Source organism: Aotus nancymaae, unplaced genomic scaffold (genome assembly GCF_030222135.1).
Source record: "Aotus nancymaae isolate 86718 unplaced genomic scaffold, 86718_ANA_hifiasm-v0.15.2.pri h1tg000016l, whole genome shotgun sequence".
NCBI classification, from domain to species: domain Eukaryota; kingdom Metazoa; phylum Chordata; class Mammalia; order Primates; family Aotidae; genus Aotus; species Aotus nancymaae.
The window spans coordinates 47,960,312-47,983,535 of NW_026988428.1; the positions used below are offsets into that span (position 1 = coordinate 47,960,312).

The window sequence follows — 23,224 nt, forward strand, 5'->3', positions numbered from 1 at the left end:
AATTAATTAATTATCTCTTTTTTTAAAAAAGCAGCATTTTTTGAGCCAGGTGTGGTGGCTCACACCTGTAATCCCAGCACTTTGGGAGGCCGAGGCAGGTGGCTCACAAGGTCAGGAGACCGAGACCATCCTGGCCAACATAGTGAAAACCTGTCTCTACTAAAAATAGAAAAAATTAGCTGGGCATAGTGGCATGCGCCTGTAGTCCCGGCTACTTGGGAGGCTGAGGCAGGGGAATCACTTGAACCCAGGAGGCGGAGGTTGCAATGAGCCGAGATAGCACCACTGTACTCTAGCCTGGTGACAGAGCAAGACTCCATCTCAAAAAAAAAAAAAAAAAAAAGCAACGGCTTTTTTTTTTCTGTTACAATTATTTCTCTTTCTTTTTTAAAATGACTGCCAGAGAGTAATTTAAAATATTTTATAAAAGTGTTTTGGGGATATGTAAAAAAATTAAAAGGAAAGAAAGGATAAAAAGTTGCACATGAATAGTAGATTTTAAGACTCATTCACATTTTCAGGTTCTGAAATTAGCATACATAATCATTGTGTATATATAATTTGATGGGCCAGGCGTGGTGGCTCTCACCTGTAATCCCAGCACTTTGGGAGGCTGAAGCAGGCAGATCACTAGGTCAGGAGATTGAGACCATCCTGGCTAACACAGTGAAATCTTGTCTCTACTAAAAATACAAAAAATTAGCCCGGCATGGTGGCATGCGCCTGTAGTCCCAGCCCCTTGGGAGGCTGAGACAGGAGAAATGCTTGAACCTGGGAGGCAGAGGTTGCAGTGAGCTGAGATTGTGCCACTGCATTCCAGCCTGGGTGACAGAGCGAGACTCCATCTAAAAAAAGAACAAGGAAAAGAAAAATTAGGCAGGCCTGCGGGTGCATGCCCATAGTCCCAGCTACTTGGGAGGCTGAGGCGGAAAAATCACTTGAACCTTGGCAGTGGAGGTTACAGTGAGCCAAGATCGCACCATTGCATTCCAGCCTAGGTGACAGAATGAGACTCTGTCTCAAAAAAAAAAAAAATTTAAGATAATTTTAACAGAACCATTGTAACATTGTACTAGTGATTTTGTAGTTCAAGTTTAGCTAGTTTTTACCGTGGTTTGTCTTCTAAAACAAATCCAACTTCTTAATAGGAATTTGGAAGATGTTAATTCTTATATGTGTATGGTCAACAGATATTGAATCTCAGGTGAAGCAAAGTGCCTTCATCATTGTAGCAAATCCTGCATTTAAATGAAATCAGATAAATACTGGCATATAATCAAAATTTATTTTTTATGTTCATTCCCAATCAATGATTTTTGTTTTCAGACAACAACAAGACATAAAGTACTTATTATGGAATTTTGTCCATGTGGAAGTTTATACACTGTTTTAGAAGAGCCATCTAATGCCTATGGACTACCAGAATCTGAATTTTTAATTGTTTTGAGAGATGTGGGTATGTTTATTTATATGATTTCATTTATATATAAAATTTAATAACATAGAATTAAAAAAAAACTTGCATTCAAAACTGAAGACCTTTATGCAGTGCTTCCTTAGACATGACACCAAAAGCACAGATACCAAAAATAAATACATAAATTGGACTTCATCAACATTAAACTTTTTTGTGCTTCAAAGGACATCAGGTAAGTGAAAAGACAGCCCATAGAATGAGAAAAAAATGTTTGTAAGTCATACACCTCACAAGGAATATTTATCCAGACAACTCAACAATAAAAAGCTAAACAACCCAATTTAGAAATGGGCAAATGTCACATAGACATTTCTCCAAAGAAGATACACAAGTGGCTAACAAGTACATTAAAAAATGCTCAACATTATTGGTCATTAGGGAAATGCTCATCAAAACCACAATGAAATAACCACTTTATACCAACAGAAATGACTAATATCAAAAAGACAAACAGGGCCAACCATGGTGTTCACACTTGTAATCCCAGCACTTTGGGAGGCGGAGGCAGGCAGATTGCTTAAATCCAGGAGTTCAGGATCAGCCTGAGCAACATAGTGAGACCCTGTCCCTACAAAAAGTAAAATAAAAAGTAGCCAAGCATGGTGGCATGCACCTGTAGTTTCAGCTACTTGGGAGGTTGTGGTGGGAGGATCGTTTTAGCCCAGGATATTGAGGCTGCTGTGAGCAATGATTGTGCCACCGCACTTCAGCCTGGGCAATAGAACAAGACCCTGTCTCAAAAAAAAAAAAAAAATGAAGACAAACAACAAGTGTTGGTAAGAATATGGAGAAATTGGAACCCTCATACATTGCTGATAGGATCATAAAATGATACAGCCATTTTGGAAAACAGTCTAGAAGTTCCTCAAAAAGTTAAATATATAATTATTTAACTTTTGACTAAATAACCCAGCAATTCCACTGCTATGTATATACCCCAAAGAATTAACATATCCATATAAAAACTTGTACTCCAGTATATTTAGCAGCATTGTTCATAATAGCAAAAAAAAAAAAAAAAAAAAAAAAACACCATGGGAACAGCCCAATGTCCATCAACTGATGAATAGATAAACAAAAATGTAGTATGTCCATACAATGGAATGAATATTATTTGTTTACAACAAGATATGAAGTAGGCTGGGTGCAGTGGCTCATGCCTGTAATCCCAGCACTTTGGGAGGCTGAGGCTGGCGGATCACGAGGTCAGGAGATCAAGACCATCCTGGCCAGCATGGTGAAACCCCATCTCTACTAAAAATACAAAAAAAAATTAGCTGGGTGTGGTAGTGCACACCTGGAGTCCCAGCTACTTGGGAGGCTGAGGCAGGAAAATTCCTTGAATCCAGGAGGCAGAGATTGCAGTGAGCCGAGATCGCGCCATTGCACTACAACCTGGGCAACAGTGCGAGACTCTGTCTCAAAAAAATAAAAAGATAGGAAGTAGTTATATATGCTACAACATGGATGAACTTGAAAACATTATGCTAAGTAAAAGAAGCCAGACACAAAGGCTTCAATATTATATGATTTCATTTATGTGTCGAGAATAGACAAATCCGTAGAGACAGAAAGCAGATTAGTGGTTGTTGGGGGATTAGCGGAAGATAGAGTTGGGTATGAAGTGTGTTTTTGGTGTGACAAAAGTATTCTGAAACTAGTGGTGATATTTGTACAACTCTGTGACTATACTAAAAAAGTGAATTGTACACCTAAAAAAGATGAATGTTATTTGTTAATTATATCTCAGTAAACCTATTCTTTAAAAATATTACAGTCAAAGGAAATAACTTCTTGAAAGAAATGAATCAAATAGTTTAAGAATGGGAAAAGTCAAATGATAAGGTAAAAGGTTGGTGGGAATTCTTGAACTTGACCCTGGAAGCAGAGTGATTATTTAGGTGAGGTTACAATGAGAGAGAAACAGAATTAATATTACTAGTATGCTACAGCCTGTTAATCAAATAGAAATTATAGATATGATATCTTCCTAAGTGTGTTGATAGTCCTGAGTTTTAATGATTATACATTGATACTCCTAAACCTTTTACGTATTTTGAATTTGAACATTCATCTGTCAGCCATCAAGCAAATGTTTGAAGTTATCACTCAGTGATACTGCCTGTTAGTTAGACAAAATAGCTTAATTTCAGCAAAGTAGACAACTTTGCCCTTAAGAAAAAGAAAAGAAAATGGGCTTTTTGAAATAGTGCCAAGCATATGAGAATACATTTTTATGGAAACAAGTTTGACACTTTGCCATCTTTCTGGTTCTTTTTTGCTATTATACATATTGAATCCAGTTTACTTTTTAGGGAATTTTTTTCTCAAGATAAAGAAATGTTAAACTCTGGTGAAAGATTGGTATCCTTCTTGGGAATCTTTATTATTTTTGTTTAAACAGATCACCCACACATACATAACCAAAGTAATTCAAGAAATCATACGCTTAAGACTCTTGTTACATTTTCCTGGTAGCACTTAAGTGACATTGGATTCTTCCTTAGACCACATTAATTTTTATCATTCTAAAACTTCTTATAACTAAAACATACTCTGTTATTTGAGTAAAATGAACCAAATTATGGAAAAACTTACATTAGGTTGAGTGACTATATCAATGAATTTGGGACATGCACACATACACATAAATATCTACATTATGACTTCTTTTGTTTTATATTGTTGAAGTGGGTGGAATGAATCATCTGCGAGAGAATGGCATAGTGCACCGTGACATCAAGCCAGGAAATATCATGCGTGTTATAGGGGAAGATGGACAGTCTGTATACAAGCTCACGGATTTTGGTGCAGCTAGAGAATTAGAAGATGATGAGCAGTTTGTTTCTCTCTATGGCACAGAAGAATATTTGGTAAGTCATGCATCACTAATATTTTTATTTAAAGAAGCTTGATATATTGTAATTATAATTGGGTAATTGGTCAGCCAATTTGCTATAAAATGTCATAATTTTTATGACAAAAATTAAATTTTCTATTCTAATGAATATGTAACGCGGGAACTAGGTACTCATTTTTAAGGGTGCTATTATTTTTCTGTTAAAAATTCTTGGAAGCTTTATAGCACCCTTAAATTCTTTAGTTTTACTGATGCTATGGATCTATATTAAAAGGGTCCCTTTTTTGATGAGCAGTTAATATATGACAGGCTTGTCATAATACTGTTTCTTATATATTCATTATATTTATGAAACAGAAAATTCTATTTGGGAGAGTTGGTTATTGAATGACCAGAAGGACCATTGTTAGAAACACACACACAAAATGCCCCTGAGAGGACCTAACTTGAAATTTAGAAAGCTAGAAAAGTTCTGTGGTTGAAAAAGTTTATATAGGTGTGTTTTTGTAAAGTCAGTAAATATTTGAAACATTTAAGAAAATGTACTTAAAAGTAAATACTTTTAACATGTGATCAGGAAGTTTAATACATATCACTCATTAATTGTTCATGTCTCTGGGTTTTGTCTTAAAAGTCACAGGACTTTTTTGCATTTGGATTGTGCTGTTGTAATTTTTTTTTTTTTTGAGACAGAGTCTCACTCTCGCCAGGCTGGAGTGCAATGGCATGATCTTGGCTCACTGCAGCTTCCACCTCCCAGGTTCAAGTGATTCTTCTGCCTCAGCCTCCCAAGTAGCTAGGACTCCAGGCATGTGCCACCACACCCAGCTAATTTTTGTATTTTTAGTGGAGATGAGGTTTCACCATGTTGGCCAGGACGGTCTCGATCTCTTGACCTGGTGATCCACCCACTTCGGCCTCCCAGAGTGCTGGGATTATAGGTATGAGCTACTGCGCCCGGCCGTGCTGTTGTAATTTTATAAGATGAAAGATGTCTACCAGCCTCTATAGCTTTATTCAGATTATTCTAAGTCTGGCATGAACTAAGTATCCAATTTTTTTTTTTTTGAGACAGAGTCTTGTTCTGTCGCCAGGCTGGAGTGCAATGGTGTGATCTTGGCTCACTGCAACCTCCGTTTCCCAGGTTTAAGTGATTCTCCTGCCTCAGCCTCCCAAGTAGTTGGGACTACGGGGACATGCCAACACCCCCAGCTAATTTTTGTATTTTTGTTAGAGATGGGGTTTCACCATGTTGGCCAGGATGGTCTCAATCTCTTGACCTCGTGATCCACCCGCCTTGGTCTCCCAAAGTGCTAGGATTACAGGAATGAGCCACTGTGCCTGGCTGAACTAAGTATCTTACATTGTTATCCTAACAATTGGTATCCCCAAATCGATCTGTAGATATATGTGATGATCTTTCAGATAAGAGTACTTAAGAATGGGTCAGGCGCAGTGGCTCATGCCTATAATTCCATCACTTTGGGAGGCTGAGGCAGAAGGATTACTTGAGCCCAGGAGTTCAAGACCAGTCTGGGCACAATAACAAGATCCCATCTCTGCAGAAAATTACAAAATTAGCCAGGCATGGTGGCACACACCTGTAGTCCCCGCTACTCAGGAGGCTGAGGCAGAAGGATCTCTTGAGCCCAGGAATTTGAGGCAGCAATAAGCTGCAATTGTACCACTGCAGTCTCGCCTGGGCTACAAAGCAAGACCCTTTCTCTTAATTTTTTTTAAAAAAGGTACCCGGCCAGGTGCAGTGGCTCACACCTGTAATCCCAGCACCTTGGGAGGCCAAGGCAGGCGGTCACGAGGTCAGGAGTTTGAGACCAGCCTGGGCAACATGGTGAAACCCCATCTCTACTAAAAATACAAAAATTAGCTGGGTGCGTTGGTGTGTGCCTGTAATCCCAGCTACTTGGGAGGCTGAGGCAGAATAATTATTTGAACTCGGGAGGTGGAGGTTGCAGTGAGCCGAGATAGCACCACTGCACTCTAGCCTGGGTGACAGAGAAACACTCCATCTTAGAAAAAAAAAAGGTACCTAAAAATAGATTTTATTCATTCATTGCCCAAATATTTATGAAGTGCCTACTATATACCAGATACGGTTCTCGGTGCTCAGACTTCTATGGTGAACCAGATACATAGTTTTCCTGCTCTTATGGAACCCACATTCTGGTAGGGAAAAAAAGACAACAAGTAAAGTAAATTTAGATGATTAAAGTTTAGCAAAGACAACAAGGTAATAAGATTACCTTGACTAGCAGGAGAAAGATAGCCTGGGAAAGCCTCCTTTAAGGACTGAATGAACTGACACTGAAATGATAAAAAGCAGCAAGCCAGGCACACCGTTCTGACTGCTGTTCTGTGGCCATTCCCTGGCTCTGTGGAAGCTACCTCCCCCTGCAGTAAAGAAACTCAACCACCAGTCGTCATACTCCTTGGCAGTTCGCTCTATCTCTGCTCACTGTGTACTACTGAAACCAGTGGCATCAGTCTGGCCTCCTCTTCCCTACATAGACCTGTGTTGTTGAGGGCCCAAGACGCCTATGGGGTCCTCTGGCTATCTGAGTTGTGACATATGAACTGCTTTGTGATACAGTGAACTCTCTGTCATTGTGGATCTGGAGAATGTGTCATAGAACATAGATGGTATAGGAAATATAGTTATAATGAATTCATCTTCAAGCTTCCTGAGACTCTTGGCTGGAACAGAGAGAGGACTCAAACATTTCTTTTTATTTTTTTGAGGCAGTCTCGCTCTGTTGCCCAGGTTGGAGTGCAGTGGGGTGGTCTCTGCTCACTGCAACCTCCACCTCCCGGGTTCAGGTGATTCTCCTGCTTCATCCCCCTGAGTAGCTGGGACTACAGGCGCCCGCCACTGTGCCTAGCTAATTTTTTTGTATCTTTAGTAGAGACAGGGTTTCACCATCTTGGCCAGGCTGGTCTCAAACCCCTGACCTTGTGATCCACCCACCTCGACCTCCCAAAATGCTGGGATTACAGACGTGAGCCACCGTGCCCAGCTGGACTCAAACATTTCTGATGAGTAGGCTTGATATCCTGAATTCTCCATGAGAATGTAAGCTCCACAAGAGCAGGGACTTTCATCTTAGCCTGCCGAGAATACCAAGCAGAGTTAGACAAGAAGAAATCACCTCCTTCCTGCTCCTTTCTCCATCCTACATGGCATTTGTGCTTTTGCTGTTTTCCTTTTGTCTCTTCTTGGGCCTCAACATGTGACTGAGTCAACATACAAGCATCTTCATTCTCCTTTCGCTATTGGTGGTCTTCTCAGTTACCTTTGGCTAGACCGTGCTTTCTGCTTCAAGAAGCAATGCTGCTGAATTCACACTGGAGTTTTGGTTCAAGGCATCTTCCTGTTTCCTTCACTTTCCCCAGCTCAGACATTCGCCTTCCCTTTTTTCTTAGAGCAGTGAGCCTCCAATAAATAGCTCAAAACCATGTTCTCCCAGACAGCCTCCTTTCCAATAGCAAGCTCAAGCCCATGTCCTTCAAATTCAATTACTAGATAAGATAACTTGTTCAAAAATTCGGTTTCTCTCTCTCTGTTTCTCTCACCCAATACTCTTTTTCACCAACCCCTCTTTCTGTAAGAACAGCCTATTTCTAAAAGCTAGCTCACCACCCCCAGCTCCTTGTCTCTGGGGCTCACACCTGTCATGGCCAAAGCTGCAGTAGATGAGTGCTTAGGACACTGCCATTCCCAGGAGGGCACTGCTTGCCCCAGGGTTCACTGCTCTAAGAATGTTCTTGGACTTCAGTCTGGTTCCATCAGGCCCAGAGAAATCAGCTGCAAAGGCTTGGAGACAAGAATGGCCTCAGGAGTTGGAGAAACAAAAAATATGGCAATTTTGCTGGAATTTAGTGAGTAAAGAGGCAAGTGGAAGGAGTCAGAATTAAAGTGATCGGGGGCCGGCGAGATCAGATAGGCTAGTAGTTTAAACCCTGTCAGACCAACACCCCCTTTTATAATAACTATTTTGCAGTGTTCCCTTTAATATCCTGAAATTCCTAGATAATATAAACCTGCATACCTAATTAAAATAGCATATCTTAATAATAATGTAGAGGAAAATATTTTATAATAAAATAATAGATATTTAATACGTAAAAATTTAGAAACAGCCTCGTGAGCAAACAAATGAAGTAGTCATATATGCTTGCACTTGTATGTAATACCACTTTGAATACAGGTGCTGTGATAACTCATGTTGTATTAGTGAATCATATCCCAAATGGTAGTATTGTTGTTGACATGATTTTCCAAAGTAGTGAACAATTTTGGGTAAATTTTCTAACTAAACAAAGTAGATTTGAATATAGTTACATTCTTGGGAAAACTGTACAAAAATACTTTGTTATATATAGAATGGAGTTAAAAATAGATTTCTCACCTGCACAACTATCTGGCAGGATATTCCAGAGTCATTCAGGCTATACATAGGAGGATCATTTTTCAGAACTGTCACATATACTGCAGTATGTCCTTCAGTGTTTGGTCTCTGCCCACTAAATACCACTAGCCTTTCCCAATTATTATGATTACCATAACAAGCAAACAGCAGTCTTATACCAGCCTTCATGAGGTTGCCCCTCCAATACCAACTATTAATCTTTCATGTAACCTTCTAGGACCACAGTTTAGCTTTTGCCTCTAAGACTTTTAAATTGGAAAGAGCAAAACATTAAATAAATTAACTCCAAGTCCGTGCTGTACTCTAGGCTGAAATTTAGTCTATTTATTTCCTATTTCAGAGTGGGAAATAATCAAATACAGTGCACCAGAAGTTATATAATGAGATAAATAATAGGCTAAAGCTCAGCAGCCTAGCGGTATTCCATATTTAATTGAAAACCTCTCTCATTTTGAAGTTCCCAGGAATTCCCAACCCAGGTGTTAAATCCTCTCTCTTTTGTATGTTAAAGTCCAAAGAAAACATTCTTCTGTTTTTTGTTCCTTACCGTGACAGAGTCTCAATCTGTCACCCAGGCTGGAGTGCAGTGGCATTATCTCAGCACACTGCAACCTCCATCTCCCAGGTTCAGATGATTCTTGTGTGCCAGACTCCTGAGTAGCTGGGGTTACAGGCGCTCACCACCCCACCTGGCTAATTTTTTGTGTTTTTTGTGTTTGTTTGTTTTTTTTGAGACAGTCTTACTCTATTCCCCAGGCTAGAGTGTAGTGGTGCCATCTCAGTTCACTGCAACCTCTGCCTCCTGGGTTCAAGCAGTTCTCATGCCTCAGCTTCTCAAGTAGCTGGGATTGCCGACATGTGCAACTACACCCAGCTAATTTTTATATTTTTAGTAGAGATGAGGTTTCACCATGTTGGCCAGGCTGGTCTCAAACTCCTGACCTCAAGTGATCTACCCACCTTGACCTCCCAAAGAGCTGGGATTACAGGGCATGAGCCACCATACTTTCTCTTCTACTGCTTTTAATATGATGGATATAATCTCAGTAATATAATCCTGAAAACCTTGGAGTAGCTTTATCCTTCTGCTCTTTTTCCAGATGCAATAGCCCAGGCCTAGACACCAAGCCAGTAGCACATCAGGAGAGAGCCAGTGGGCACAAATGTATCAGACCAGCATGTGTCAAGCCATCCCAAGTTAGTCACTCCCAGGGAATAGCTTCCAGCTATACCAGTTAGGCAGTATATTATTGCACCTTGTGAGAGGTCCCTCTTTGTCTCCTGGAATCACCATGTCTCTTCTTCCCAGGAGGCTTTATATTCTGGAAGGCGTCAGGCATATCCAGGTACTTTTGGCCTGTTCACGACACCATTTACACACTAAGTACCGGCTGCTAAGTCAAAGGTTTGGCAGTGTCACTTCTTTGGAGAATAATCACTTTATGTGGTGTGCTACAGAACCAGTAAAGCCACTGAGATAACATATATCTGGTAGACATATGTTTGGACACTCATTTCGGTACCCAGGTCTTATACTTGTATGCATTCTGATTCCTCACTAAAGTGTATTTCTCAAAAGAGTCTTTCTTCTGCCCCAGTCTCTATCCCCTCCCCACCCCACCTCACCCCCAAAAATCCAGAGATTGTGATCAGTTGGGAATGAGATTCACAGACTGCATCATTTAGAAGCCTCTCCCAGCAGCGTTTCCTGCACTGGTTCCCAGTCCCCTGGGCCATAGCCAAATCCCACAATGTCATAAGGAATTGTTTTGGTAAGGGGTTATTTAGGTGGTAACTCTACTTTGCTCCATAAGTACATTTTTTTAAGATTTATCTTCCAGAAATCTTCAAGTTGCCAGTGTATAACTTTCATGAAGGCAGATGGGAGGAAGCCATGCTGTGTGTGACCACTGGTTATTCTCGTTATTCTCTGCAAAACAAAATGTCCATCAGAATCTCTGTCAGGTTCTGTAAGCCTCTAAACAATTTCTTAGAAGCTCCATCTGTTCTCAGTGACTATGATATAGTGCAGGGGGTCCAATCTTTTCGCTTTCCTGGGCCACATTGGAAGAATTGTCTTGGGCCATACATAAAATACAATAACGATTGCTGATGAGCTTTAAAAAAAATCGCAAAAAAACCCTCAGTATTTTAAGAAAATTTATGAATTTGTGTTGGGCTGCATTCAAAGCTGTCCTGGGCTACATGCGTCCCACAGGCTGCAGCTTGGACAAGCCTGGCGTAGTATCTCCTGTGTGTAAGGATGTGTGTTTAATGTCACTAGATCCCCAGTGAACCCAGTCAAGCTAGTCCTCTGAATTGATTCTAGAGAATTTAATTTCATTAAATTAAATGGGCTTACCCTGACAGATTGCATTTGAGGGATAAGGCATAGAAATCAAGGCTGCCTGGTTGGTTTTGGGTGTGAGCAGCTAGATAGGTGGTGGTACTGTTTACTTAGAGATTAGAAGGAAACAAGTTTAAGTGGGAAGACCAAGAGTCAATTTTGGATATGTTAAGTTTGAGTTGTGTTTTAGACATCAGAGAACAGTAGGATATATGAATCTGAAGCTCAGGGCCTGAGATAGTTTTGGAAGTAAAGCATACAGATGATATTTAATGCATTAGGCCTGAATGAGAGATGAGGGAATAAGGCAGTTATAATAAGCATGGACAGCTGTATTGAGAAGTTTTGCTGTGGTGGGAAGTGGAGAATTGGGTTATTGTTGAAGGAGTTTTGTGGTCAATTTAGGTATCTTTTAAAATGGGAGATACTAAAGCATGTTTGTAAGCAGAAAGTAATGAATCAAAACAGAAGGAAACATTGATGCATAAAATAAGTGGGATAATTACAAGAATTGAGTTCTGGAATTGGCAAGACGGTATGATGGGTTCCACAGCACAGATGGAAAAGTTGGCCGTGTATAGGCGCAGTTCAATTGTGACTGGAAAGTTGGCCTGGAAAACGGACACAGATTGACCAGGCACAGTGGCTCACACCTGTAATCGCAGCACATTGGGAGGCCAAGGCAGGTGGATCACTTGAGGTCGGGAGTTCGAGACCAGCTTGGCCAACATGGTGAAACCCTATCTCTACTAAAAATATAAAAATCAGCCAGGCATCATGGTAGGCACCTGTAGTCCCAGCTACTCAGGAGACTGAGGCAGGAGAATCTCTTGAACCCAGGAGGCGGTGGTTACAGTGAGCCGAGATCAAGTCACTGCACTCCACCCCATCTCAAAAAAAAAAAAAAAAAAAGAGAGAACAAGACACAGATTCAGGTAGTTTTTATTTAGTAAAGGGCATAAGGGAGTGCTGGTCTGATTGCTTCTATTTCCACATTAAGTTATGAATTGAGGCCATCAAAATTGAGGATCAAAGGAGGTAGTGGTGGAGGTTTGAGGAGGGAGGGGAAGATGTGAAATAGTCTTTTCAGATTGGGGAAGTGAAGTTGTTAGGAAAACAAAATAGAATTTCTAAGCATTATTGAGTATCCATTTGTTTATATAATAAAATTAGTCACAAGTTCATAGATTTTTCATCTTTCTTTTTTTAATCTTAGCACCCTGATATGTATGAGAGAGCAGTGCTAAGGAAAGATCATCAGAAGAAGTATGGAGCGACAGTTGATCTTTGGAGCATTGGGGTAACATTTTACCATGCAGCTACTGGATCACTGCCATTTAGACCCTTTGAAGGGCCTCGTAGGAATAAAGAAGTGATGTAAGTGGTTTCCAATCTAAAATCAGAGAAGCATTTAAAAAATTATGTCTATCTTGGTTCATCATATTGTTAGTGGTTTATGCTAATGAAAATTGGTTTAACAATCATTTCTGATATTTTAAGCTAACTGGTTTTTTAAAAGAATGCAGCCTTATAAAGTACGCATAATTTTCCATATCATGTTTAAATATCTTAAATACACAGTCTAAATGGTATTCAGTCTTTTGCCCATCATTAAAAATGTACTGCTTTCTAGACTTCATTTTAGCACACTGTTTATTTCACTCTGTGTGCTTGTCAGCACTTTTCTCCTATACAACTGAAAAAAATAATGTAGTTCTGTGGAGTATCACAATCATTACCAGATCTAAAATGAGCATCAGTCTTACCCTAAAGTGAACTGATTTCTTTGACCATTTAAAAAAACGTTTTAGACCAGGCATGGTGGCTCATGCCTGTAATCCCAGCACTTTGGGAGGCTGACGGGGGACGATCGCTTGAGCCCAGGAGTTCAAGACCATCCTGACCAACATGGTGAAACCCCATCTCTACTAAAAATACAAAAAAAATTAGCTGGGAGTGGTGGCATGCGCCTGTAGTCCCAGCTACTCAGGAGGCTGAGGTAGGAGAATTGCCTGAACCTGGGAGGCGGAGGTTGTAGTGAGCTGAGATTGTGCCACTGCACTCCAGCCTGGCGCCTGGTGACAGAGTGAGACTCTATGTCTCAAAAAAAAAAAAAAAAAAAATTTTTGGCAGTAATGTTACATTAAACTTTTTTTTTCATTGTTGCAGATTTGTGCCAGACACAATATATTTTACTAGTATAATGTATATACATTTATGTATTATCACAATTTTTTTTTAAATTTCCATTTTTATTTTAGATTCAGATGGTATATGTGAAGGTTTAGTTAAAAGGGTATATTGTGTGGTGCTGAGGTTTGGGCTTCTATTGATCCCATCACCCAGGTGGTGCACATAGCATCTAATAAAAAGTGTTCGGCTCTCATCTCCCTCCCTCCCTCCTTTTAGAGTTCTTTGTGTCTGTTTAGTTTCCATCTTTACATCTGTGTGAACCCAAGATTTAGCTCCCACTTGTAAGTGAGAGCATAACAGTATTTGATTTTCTAGGTTTAGAATATTGTCACTTAAGATAAAGGTCTCCCACTTCTTCTGTGTTGCTTCAAAGGATATGATTTCATTCTTTTTTATGGCTGCATACTATTCTGTGGTGTATATGTACCATATTTTTGTTATCCATTCTGTCATTAATGGGCACCTACGTTGATTCTTTGTGTTTGCTATTGTGGATACTGCTGTGTGTATGTCTTTTTTGGTAGAATGACTTATTTTTCTTTGGTTATATACCCAATAATGGGATTGCTGGGTCAAATGAGTTCTATTTTTAGTTATTTGAGATCTCCAAGCCGCTTTTCATAGGGGCTAAACTAATTTGCATTCCCACCAATGGTGTATAATTATTCCCTTTTCTGCATAACATCACCACGGTTATTTTTTGACTTTTTAGGAGCCATTCTGACTGGCATGAGATGGTATCTCATTGCGGTTTTGATTTGCATCTCTCTGATTAGTGGTGTTGAATATTTTTTCATGTTTATTGGCAGCTTGTATAGTCTTCTTTTGAGGAGAGTATGTTCATGTCCTTTGCTCACTTTAATGGGGTTCTTTGTTTTTTTCTTGTTGATTCATATAGATTCTGGTATTAGTCCTTTCTCAAATGCATAGTTTACAAATAATTTCTTTCATTCTATAGGTTGTCTGTTTATTCTGTTGAGAGTTCCTTTTAGGGCTGGGCGTGGTGGCTCACGCCTGTAATCCCAGCACTTTGGGAGGCCGAGGCGGGCGGATCACCTGAGGTCAGGAGTTCAAGACCAACCTGACCAACATGGAGAAACCCTATCTCTAAAATAAATAAATAAATAAAATAAAATAAAAAGAGAGTTCTTTTTGCTGTGCCAAAGCTCTTTAGTTTAATTAAGTTTCATTTGTCTATTTTTTATTTTGTTGCATTTGATTTTGGGGTCTTCATCATGAATTCTTTTCTTAAGACAGTGTATAGAAGAGTATGTCCTATATCTCTTTCTAGAATTTTTGTAGTTTGAGCTCTTACATCTAAGTCTTTATTCCATCTTGAGTTAATTTTTTTATATGGTAAGAGATAGGGGTCTAGTTTTATTCTCCTGCATATGGTTAGCCAGTTTTCCCAGCACCATTTATCGAATAGGGTATCCTTTCCCCATTGCTTATTTTTGTCAACTTTGTCAAAGATATGTTGGTTGTAGATGTGTGGCTTTATTTCAGGAGTCTCTATTCTGTTCCATCAGTCTATGTATCTGTTTTTGTACCAGTACCGTGCTCTTTTGGTTACTGTAGCCTTGCAGATTGCCTTGGCTATTCAGGCTCTGTTTTTGTTCCATATGAATTTAGAATAATTTTTTCTAATTCTGTGAAAAATAACATTGATAGTTTGATAGTAATAGCATTGATTCTGTAGATTGCTCTGGGCAATATAGATATTTTAATGATATTGATGTTGCCTGATTGCCCTGGCTGAGACTTCTTTCTAGTACTATGTTGAGTAGGGGTGGCGAGAGTGTCCCTCCTTGTCTTGTTCCAGTTCTTAGGGTGATTGCCCATTCAGAATGATGTTGGCTATGGGTTTATCACAGCCATGAGCATGAAATGCTTTTGCATTTGTTGTGTCATTTATGATTTCTTTCAGCGGTGTTTTGTAGTTTTTGTAGCGATCTTTCAACTCCTCAGTTAAGTGTATTTCTAGATATTTTTGTGTCTGTGTGGCTATTGTAAATGGAATTGCATTCTTGATTTGGTTCTCAGCTTGAACCTTATTGGTGTATAGAAATGCTGCTGATAGTTATATATATATATTTTTTTTTTTTTCTTTTTTTTTTTTTTTTGAGACGGCGTTTCGCTCTTGTTACCCAGGCTGGAGTGCAATGGTGCAATCTTGGCTCACCACAACCTCCGCCTCCTGGGTTCAGGCAATTCTCCTGCCTCAGCCTCTTGAGTAGCTGGGATTACAGTCACGTGCCACCATGCCCAGCTAATTTTTTTTTGTATTTTTAGTATAGACGGGGTTTTATCTTGTTGACCAGGATGGTCTCGATCTCTTGACCTCGTGATCCACCCGCCTCGGCCTCCCAAAGTGCTGGGATTACAGGCATGAGCCACCGCACCCGGCCCTGTTATATATATTTTTTTGTATCCTGGGACTTGGCTGAAGTTGTTTATCAGGTCTAGGAGTCTTTTGGCAAAATCTTTAGGGTTTTCTAGGTTTAGAATCATATTGTCAGTGAAGAGAAAATTTGACTATGTCTTTTCCTATTTGAATGCCTCTTATTTTTCTCTTGCCTGATTGCTCTGGCTGGGACGTTCAGTACTATATTGAGTAGGAGTGATGAGAGTGGGCCTTCTTGTCTTGTTCCAGTTCTTAGGGAATTGCCCATTCAGAATGATGTTGACTATGGGTTTGTCATAGATGGCTCTTAATATTCTAAGATATGTTCCTACTGTGCCTAATTTGTTGAAGTGTAGTGCCATAATTATTAGAAAATAGTTACTGTGTGTATAAACTCATATCTTGTAAGCCAAGGAAAAGAGAGATGGATTTCTAGATGTGAAATTAATTATAAAAATAATCCATAATTAGCCACACTTCTTTTTATTTTAAAAGACGTTTGTGAATAACCTTGTTTCATGAGAAAGCCAAACCACATACACATAAAACTATGATGTAAAGAATACTGAGTTTAGTGAATGGACAACAACCACTGACAGCCTAACCTGTCCAGTCATTCTTTTAGGTCTTAACATATTTCTCAGACTTTTATATATTTGACCCTACCTTTTGTTTTGTTTGGTTTGGTTTTTTGTTTTGCTTTGTTTGTTTGTTTTTTGAGACAGAGTCTCACTCTGTTGCCCAGGCTGGAGTGCGGTGGCCCAATCTCAGCTCACTGCAACCTCTGCCTCCCAGGTTCAAGCAATTCTCCTGCATCAGCCTCCCAAGTAGCTGAGACTACAGGCACATGCCACCACACCCAGCTAATTTTTGTATTTTTAGTAGAGATGGCGTTTCACCATGTTGGCCAGGCTGGTCTTGAACTCCTGGCCTCAAGTGATCTGTCCCCCCTCGGCCTCCAAAGTGGTGGGATTACACGCGTGAGCCACCACACTCAGCCTGGCCCTATCTTTTATGAAGCAAACATGACTTAAAGTAATAGTCACAACTGTAAAAAATGTAAGTATTTAATCTCTTCTAAAAAAAATTGAGGGAGAAAGATGTTTTTCCTTTGTTGGTTGGAGGAAGTAAAACAAATTCAGATGGTACAATGACTTTTGCTAAAACTTGGGTATCTGAATGTTTTCCAGCAAGGACAGTGTACATATTTATGGGAAGAAGACATCTATTTAACTGTACTGACGATTTTGGTATAGCATCCTGTTGAGCCTGCTTTATAGCATTGCCCTTTTAACAAAATCTCTTCCTTAACAAAAACTGATAATTTGTGTTTTTCTCATTACACATAAATTGTGCCTAACAGTTAATTATAGTTTTATTATCATAGATAGTATCAGCATTTAAAGCAATGTCAGCATTTCTTGCTGCCCTAAAAATGGTTTAAATAAAAGTGTGTGTTGCTTCCTAATAAAGGAATCATGTAACTCTTAAGTAGCTAGGAATACCGGATAATTTTGTCTGACACCCATGTGGGCAGATATACTGTTAGAAGAATTTTACTTTATTAGCACAGAAACTCAACTTTTAATGAACATTGATGCTAAAGAATGTTTAGAGGTGATTGAAGTACTCAGTTATAATAATTGTTTTACTTTACTAATGAAGGATGTATTCATCCAACATTATGGCAGTGCTGATTCCTCAGCATCTCATTTGCATGTTAGGAATGTATTTATATATGGATCTTATCAAAATTGAACTTTTTTAAAACTTGTAAGCATTCCTTTAAGAATTTTGCCATTTATTCACTTCTCTTTTGCATTAATCTCACATATGTGCACTTACTCCTTAGATAGTTCTCACATGAACACACCTTATTTTTCATATTAATTTCCTCTTTGAAAAATCTCTTCAGGCAGAAATCATGGCTGCCTCTGCTGAGGTAGGAGCAAATGGTCTAAATCCATTGTAGTGGTTTATTCTATATTTTTTTTTAATATTGATTTGCTCAGAGCACATTTACTTTAACATTGAACAAATGTGCTTTTTCCAAAATGTGCAAATGTGTGTGTTCCAGTGTGCAAAGAATCTGATACTGTGCTCTGTATAGTTTTATCTTTTTTGTTTTAAAGAATGCTATTCATTCTGCAGAAACTTTACACTTTAGTTGTGCCTTTGGATAATATGGGTAAGAGGGATTAGATGCTTTTTTTTTCATGGTCTAGAGACATTCTGTGACATAACTTATTTTGTGTTTGCTCGGTTTTTTCAGATGGAAAATTAATATTTTTGTTGTGAACATCAAGATGCTGTTATAAAGCACTCTGAGATCTCAGATGAAAATTGATTATGGCATATATAAAATAACCATACAACCACTATTCTTCAGTCAGTCAGATTCAAAGTATTTTGATTGTTTTATGGATCCTGTGAACATCAGTCACAAAGTTTCATCTAGTAGATAATTGTAGGTGCAATTGAGGAAATACTTTTGCAAAGCCCATTAATAAGTCATGCAAAAATGAACTGCATATTTTATTCTGCTTTTATTCCTCCAAGGTATAAAATAATTACAGGAAAGCCTTCTGGTGCAATATCTGGAGTACAGAAAGCAGAAAATGGACCAATTGACTGGAGTGGAGACATGCCTGTTTCTTGCAGTCTTTCTCGGTGAGTATGGTGTACCTAATTCTTTCTTTTGCACTTTGATGTTTGAAATATTTCTTGCCTAAAACCATAGGTACTCAAATACTGAAGTATACTTTGATTTTATTTTAATTTGATATTGTCAAAGCATATGCCTTGATAAATGGTTTTTGTCTTTGTGACTATACAAATAATTTCCCCTGATCTGCGTTAGGATACAGGGCATACATTTTTGAGATTGGTAATCACTGGTCTTGGAATTCTTCCCAGTGTGGGGATCCTGCTCAGGACTTTAGTATTTTTTGTAATGACCTCCATATTGATGGATAACAAATAGTGGTTTGGATATGAGTAAATTTCTCAACTGGAGTTGTAAAAAGCAAACAGTGAAGAGATTTAGTATTACCCTCATTTTTAAAAAAATTCAAATTATTCAAAGGGTGAGAAATAATAGTCTTTTTGTACTTTTTAGCATTTCAAATGTCCATATGGGTGTTGTTTAATGGCGCAAGCAGAACTCAAACAAATTATATTGTCATTTAAGAATTCGTGTGGCTGGACGCAGTGGCTCACGCCTGTAATCCCAGCATTTTGGGAGGCCGACGTGGGTGGATCACAGGGTCAGGAGATCGAGACCATCCTGGCTAACACGGTGAAACCCCATCTCTACTAAAAATACAAAAATTAGCTGGGAATGGTGGCGCACGCCTGTAGTCACAGCTACTTGGGAGGCTGAGGCAGGAGAATCACTTGAACCCGGGAGGTGGCGGTTGCAGTGAGCCGAAATTGTGCCACTGCACTCCAGCCTGGGCAACAGAGCCAGACTCTGTCTCAAAAAAAAAAAAAAGAATTCTGTTACCACAAAGAAAGAATTTAGAATTTGTGATTACTGAATTAACTTCCATTTTTCCTGAGTATGGTAGTTATATAATCCATAATTGGGTGAGTTACTGGCTTAACACCTATTGTAAGTTGTGGGTGCTTTTTGTATGACTTTTAACTAAATAAATATATAAAACAAACGAATAAAATATCATTTAGCATTTTATATATTGGGTTCTGTGAAAATTCATTTAAACCAAGAGTTCCAATGCTGAAATCATTTTCAAAAACCACTGTTGTAACAGTTTTTTGTGTTTGTTGTTTAAAAAGGTTTCCAAAATAAAATTGTCATGCGACTAGATTACCAAGAGAAATTCATTGTGTTGGAGAGCAGAAATGTAACATTATAATTGTGATTTGTGTTAAATTTTGATTTAGTATATACTCATTTTGAGGATCTCGGGCAAACTGATAAAATGTAAAGGGCTCAGGAAATGACCACTTGTTTTAACTAGTAAGAACTTCAAGTACTACAAATCAGCAGTGAAAGCAACTACCAAAAATGTAATGAGCTTGGCATAGTGTCATACACCTATAATCCCAGCTACTCAGGAAGCTGAGACAGCATACTAGAGCCCTGGAGTTTGAGACTGCAATGCATAAAGTGTCTGTGAATAGCCACAGCACTTCAGCCTGGGCAGCATAACAAGACCCTATTTCTAGAAGAATAAAAAGCTGTAATCTCTGATTCATTGATGAGTGATATTAAGTGAAGGTTGACAGATTTAAAATTTTTTAAATTAATCTAATATGATAATAATGACAGTTCCTTTAATTTGCTGGTAAATATTATGATTTTTTAACCTAGACAGAATATGATATATTCACTCTTCAATAACTTTTCAATACCATTTTAGGGGTCTTCAGGTTCTACTTACTCCTGTTCTTGCAAACATCCTTGAAGCAGATCAGGAAAAGTGTTGGGGTTTTGACCAGTTTTTTGCAGAAACTAGTGATATACTTCACCGAATGATAATTCATGTTTTTTCACTACAACAAATGACAGCTCATAAGATTTATATTCATAGCTATAATACGTAAGTATCTCTGTTTTCTTCTTATAGCAATATATTCTGTTATATATTTTCCTAAGGTAGGAAAAGAAATAGAAAAGATGCCTCAGCCTCACCAAAAGCACCCACACTTCCCACATAGAAAATTATATTTAAGTGCTTACTAAATTCCTTTTCACTTATTTTTGGAGTAAAAGGATTGATATTCTAAAATTTGTGGTTAAATTAGCTTGTTCTTAAACTGTAAGTTTTACAAGACTACTTTCATTGCAGTGCCTTCTTTCAAGTTACATAATCACATAGCCACAAATGGCATCTACCAATAAATGAGCCAGGTTTTACTAAGTGCACTATCCTCCCATGTTTAAAATATCAAAGCCTAAGTCTTAAATATAGTTAACTTGGTTATTACTTGCATATGATAACCATATGCAAATAATTTGGTTATTATTATTAACCATAATAATGGTTAAAGTACCTGGTGCTGGAAAAATAGCTAGTGTTTGTTTTATGTAAACAAAAACACACCCATGTGATTTAAGAAAAACTACCCATGTGATAAAATTGCATATAACGGTCAATGATGGACCATATATATGACAGTGGTTCCATAAGATTATAATACCATATTTTTACTGTATCTTTTCTATGTTTACATATGTTCACATATACAAATACTGTTAGTAATTGTGTTACAGCTGCTTACAGTATTGAGTACAGTAACGTGCTGTACAGGTTTGTAGCCTAGGAGCCATAGGCTAGATAACATATAGCCTAGGTATGTAGAAGGCATAGCATGTAGTTTTCTGTAAATATACTTTATGATGTTCACACGATGATGCATTTTTCAGAACTAATTCCCATCGTTAAGCAATGCATGACTGTATACATACATACACTTGCATGTAAAACTGGGGAAATTTGAGTAAGTTGAGTGAATCAGTGTTAATAGCTGGTGTGACACTTTGCTATATGCAAGATGTTACCATTGGGGAAAGCTAGGGGAAGAATATATGGTGTCTGTCTTCATTGTTTCTTAGAACTGCATGTGAATCTATAGTGATGTCAAAATGTTTTTTAAAAAGCTCACCCGATATGACTATAGTTAATAATAACAATTATAAATTTTTAAAAAGCTAAAAAGAGTATAATATGATTGTCTGTAACACAAAAGATAAATGCTTGACTGGATGGATACCACATTCTCCATGATGTGATTATTACATATTGCATGCCTGTAATAAAACATCTCATGTACTCCATAAATATATACATTTCCTATGTACATACAAAAATTAGAAACAAAAAATTTTCAAAAGGTCACCCAATGGAGACTTGTAGAGCCAAATTACAATATTGCTGCTGAAACATTTCTTTTGATGTCATTGATCTATTCATGGGGAGGCTATCTTTCCCCTAAAGCATCATTTTGAAAATACTTCATTTTGTTAATTTATTTAACGAACATATAGTCACATGACAAGTGCTGTTCTTGGTTCTTTACATATTTAAGCCATTTATTCCTCACAACAATTCTGTGAAGTAGGTACTGTTATTATTTCCATTTTACTGTTGAGGAAATGGTGCATAAGAGTTAAGTCACTTATGGTTATATAGCAAGTTAGTGGAAGAGCTAAGATTTGAACCCAGGTATCTGATTCAAGTCAGTACTCTAAACATCTCTGCTACGTTGGTTCTCTATTTGAAAATATTAAGAATCTTGGCCAGGTGCGATGGTTCGCGCCTGTAATATTAGCACTTTGGGAGGCCAAGGCACGTGGATCACTTTGAGGCCAGGAATTCGAAACCAGACTGGCCAGCATGGTTTCTACTAAAAGTACAAAAATCAGCTGGGTGTGGTGGTACGTGCCTGTAATCCCAGCTACTTAGGAGGCAGAGGCACAATAATCGCTTGAACCCACGAGGCGGAGGCCGCAGTGAGCCGAGATTGCGCCACTGTACTCCAAACTGGGCGACAGAGTGAGACTCTGTCTCACATACACAAACACACACACACACATACACACAGGAAAGAAAATACTCTGTCACACACACACACACACACACACACACACACACACAGAAAAGAAAATATTAAGAATCCTATATATTACATAGGTATCCAAACATAACAATACTTTAGAATTGCTTACTGTATGGACAGGTTATATGGAAGGGAGTTTGTAGTATCCACATTAACAAAGCAAGTTTATATAAACTGGTTATGATCTTAGGAATATGTGTTAGAAATGAATATTGTTGCACTTTAAAAAGATTTTGCCTCTCACTTTATCCCCAGTTACAGTGTCCTTTTGATTTTTTCTCACACAGTGCTACTATATTTCATGAACTGGTGTATAAACAAACCAAAATTATTTCTTCAAATCAAGAACTTATCTATGAAGGACGACGCTTAGTCTTAGAGCCTGGAAGACTAGCACAGCATTTCCCTAAAACTACTGAGGAAAATCCCATCTTTGTAGTAAGCCGGGAACCTTTGAATACCATAGGATTAATATATGAAAAAAGTAAGTTAGGGTTTTTCTTGTTCTTACTGGCCATCAAAAAATTACAAGCAGCCTAGGCAACATATTGAGAGCTCATCTCTACAAAAAATAAAACAAAAATTAGCCAGCACGGTGGCTTGCACCTGTAGTCCCAGCTACATGGGAGGCTGAGGTCGGAGGATCGCTTTAGCCCAGAAGGCAGAGGTTGCAGTAAGCCAAGATTGCACCACTGCATTCCAGCCTGGGAGACAGAGTGGAACCCTATCTCAAAAACAAAAAAATCCACAAAATCTGTGATTGTAGAAATGATTGTCATCTTTATGAAGTTGATGGTGACATTAATATAGAGCTTTTATAAATATTAAAATTTTATGTTACTATAGTTGAAAGACAGTAATAGTAAAATCGAAAAGCCTTGTAGACGTCATTTGACTTCAAATATTTTGTTTC

General features: G+C 38.3%; 1 protein-coding gene across 4 annotated transcripts in view; it reads left to right on the forward strand.

Moving 5' to 3' along the window:
* Nucleotides 1–23,224, forward strand: part of TBK1 (TANK binding kinase 1) — a 54,447-nt gene that overhangs the window by 9,986 nt on the left and 21,237 nt on the right. For all 4 annotated transcript variants that reach the window (XR_010343006.1, XM_064377301.1, XM_064377302.1 and 1 more), the window contains exons 4-9: nucleotides 1,327–1,456; nucleotides 4,169–4,350; nucleotides 12,346–12,506; nucleotides 18,286–18,396; nucleotides 20,112–20,291; nucleotides 22,599–22,795. Coding sequence is in view for 3 of the 4 variants with exons in the window: in XM_064377301.1 (XP_064233371.1) it covers nucleotides 1,327–1,456; nucleotides 4,169–4,350; nucleotides 12,346–12,506; nucleotides 18,286–18,396; nucleotides 20,112–20,291; nucleotides 22,599–22,795 (961 nt within the window). In the remaining variant the exon portion in view is untranslated. The remainder of the gene's footprint in view (nucleotides 1–1,326; nucleotides 1,457–4,168; nucleotides 4,351–12,345; nucleotides 12,507–18,285; nucleotides 18,397–20,111; nucleotides 20,292–22,598; nucleotides 22,796–23,224) is intronic.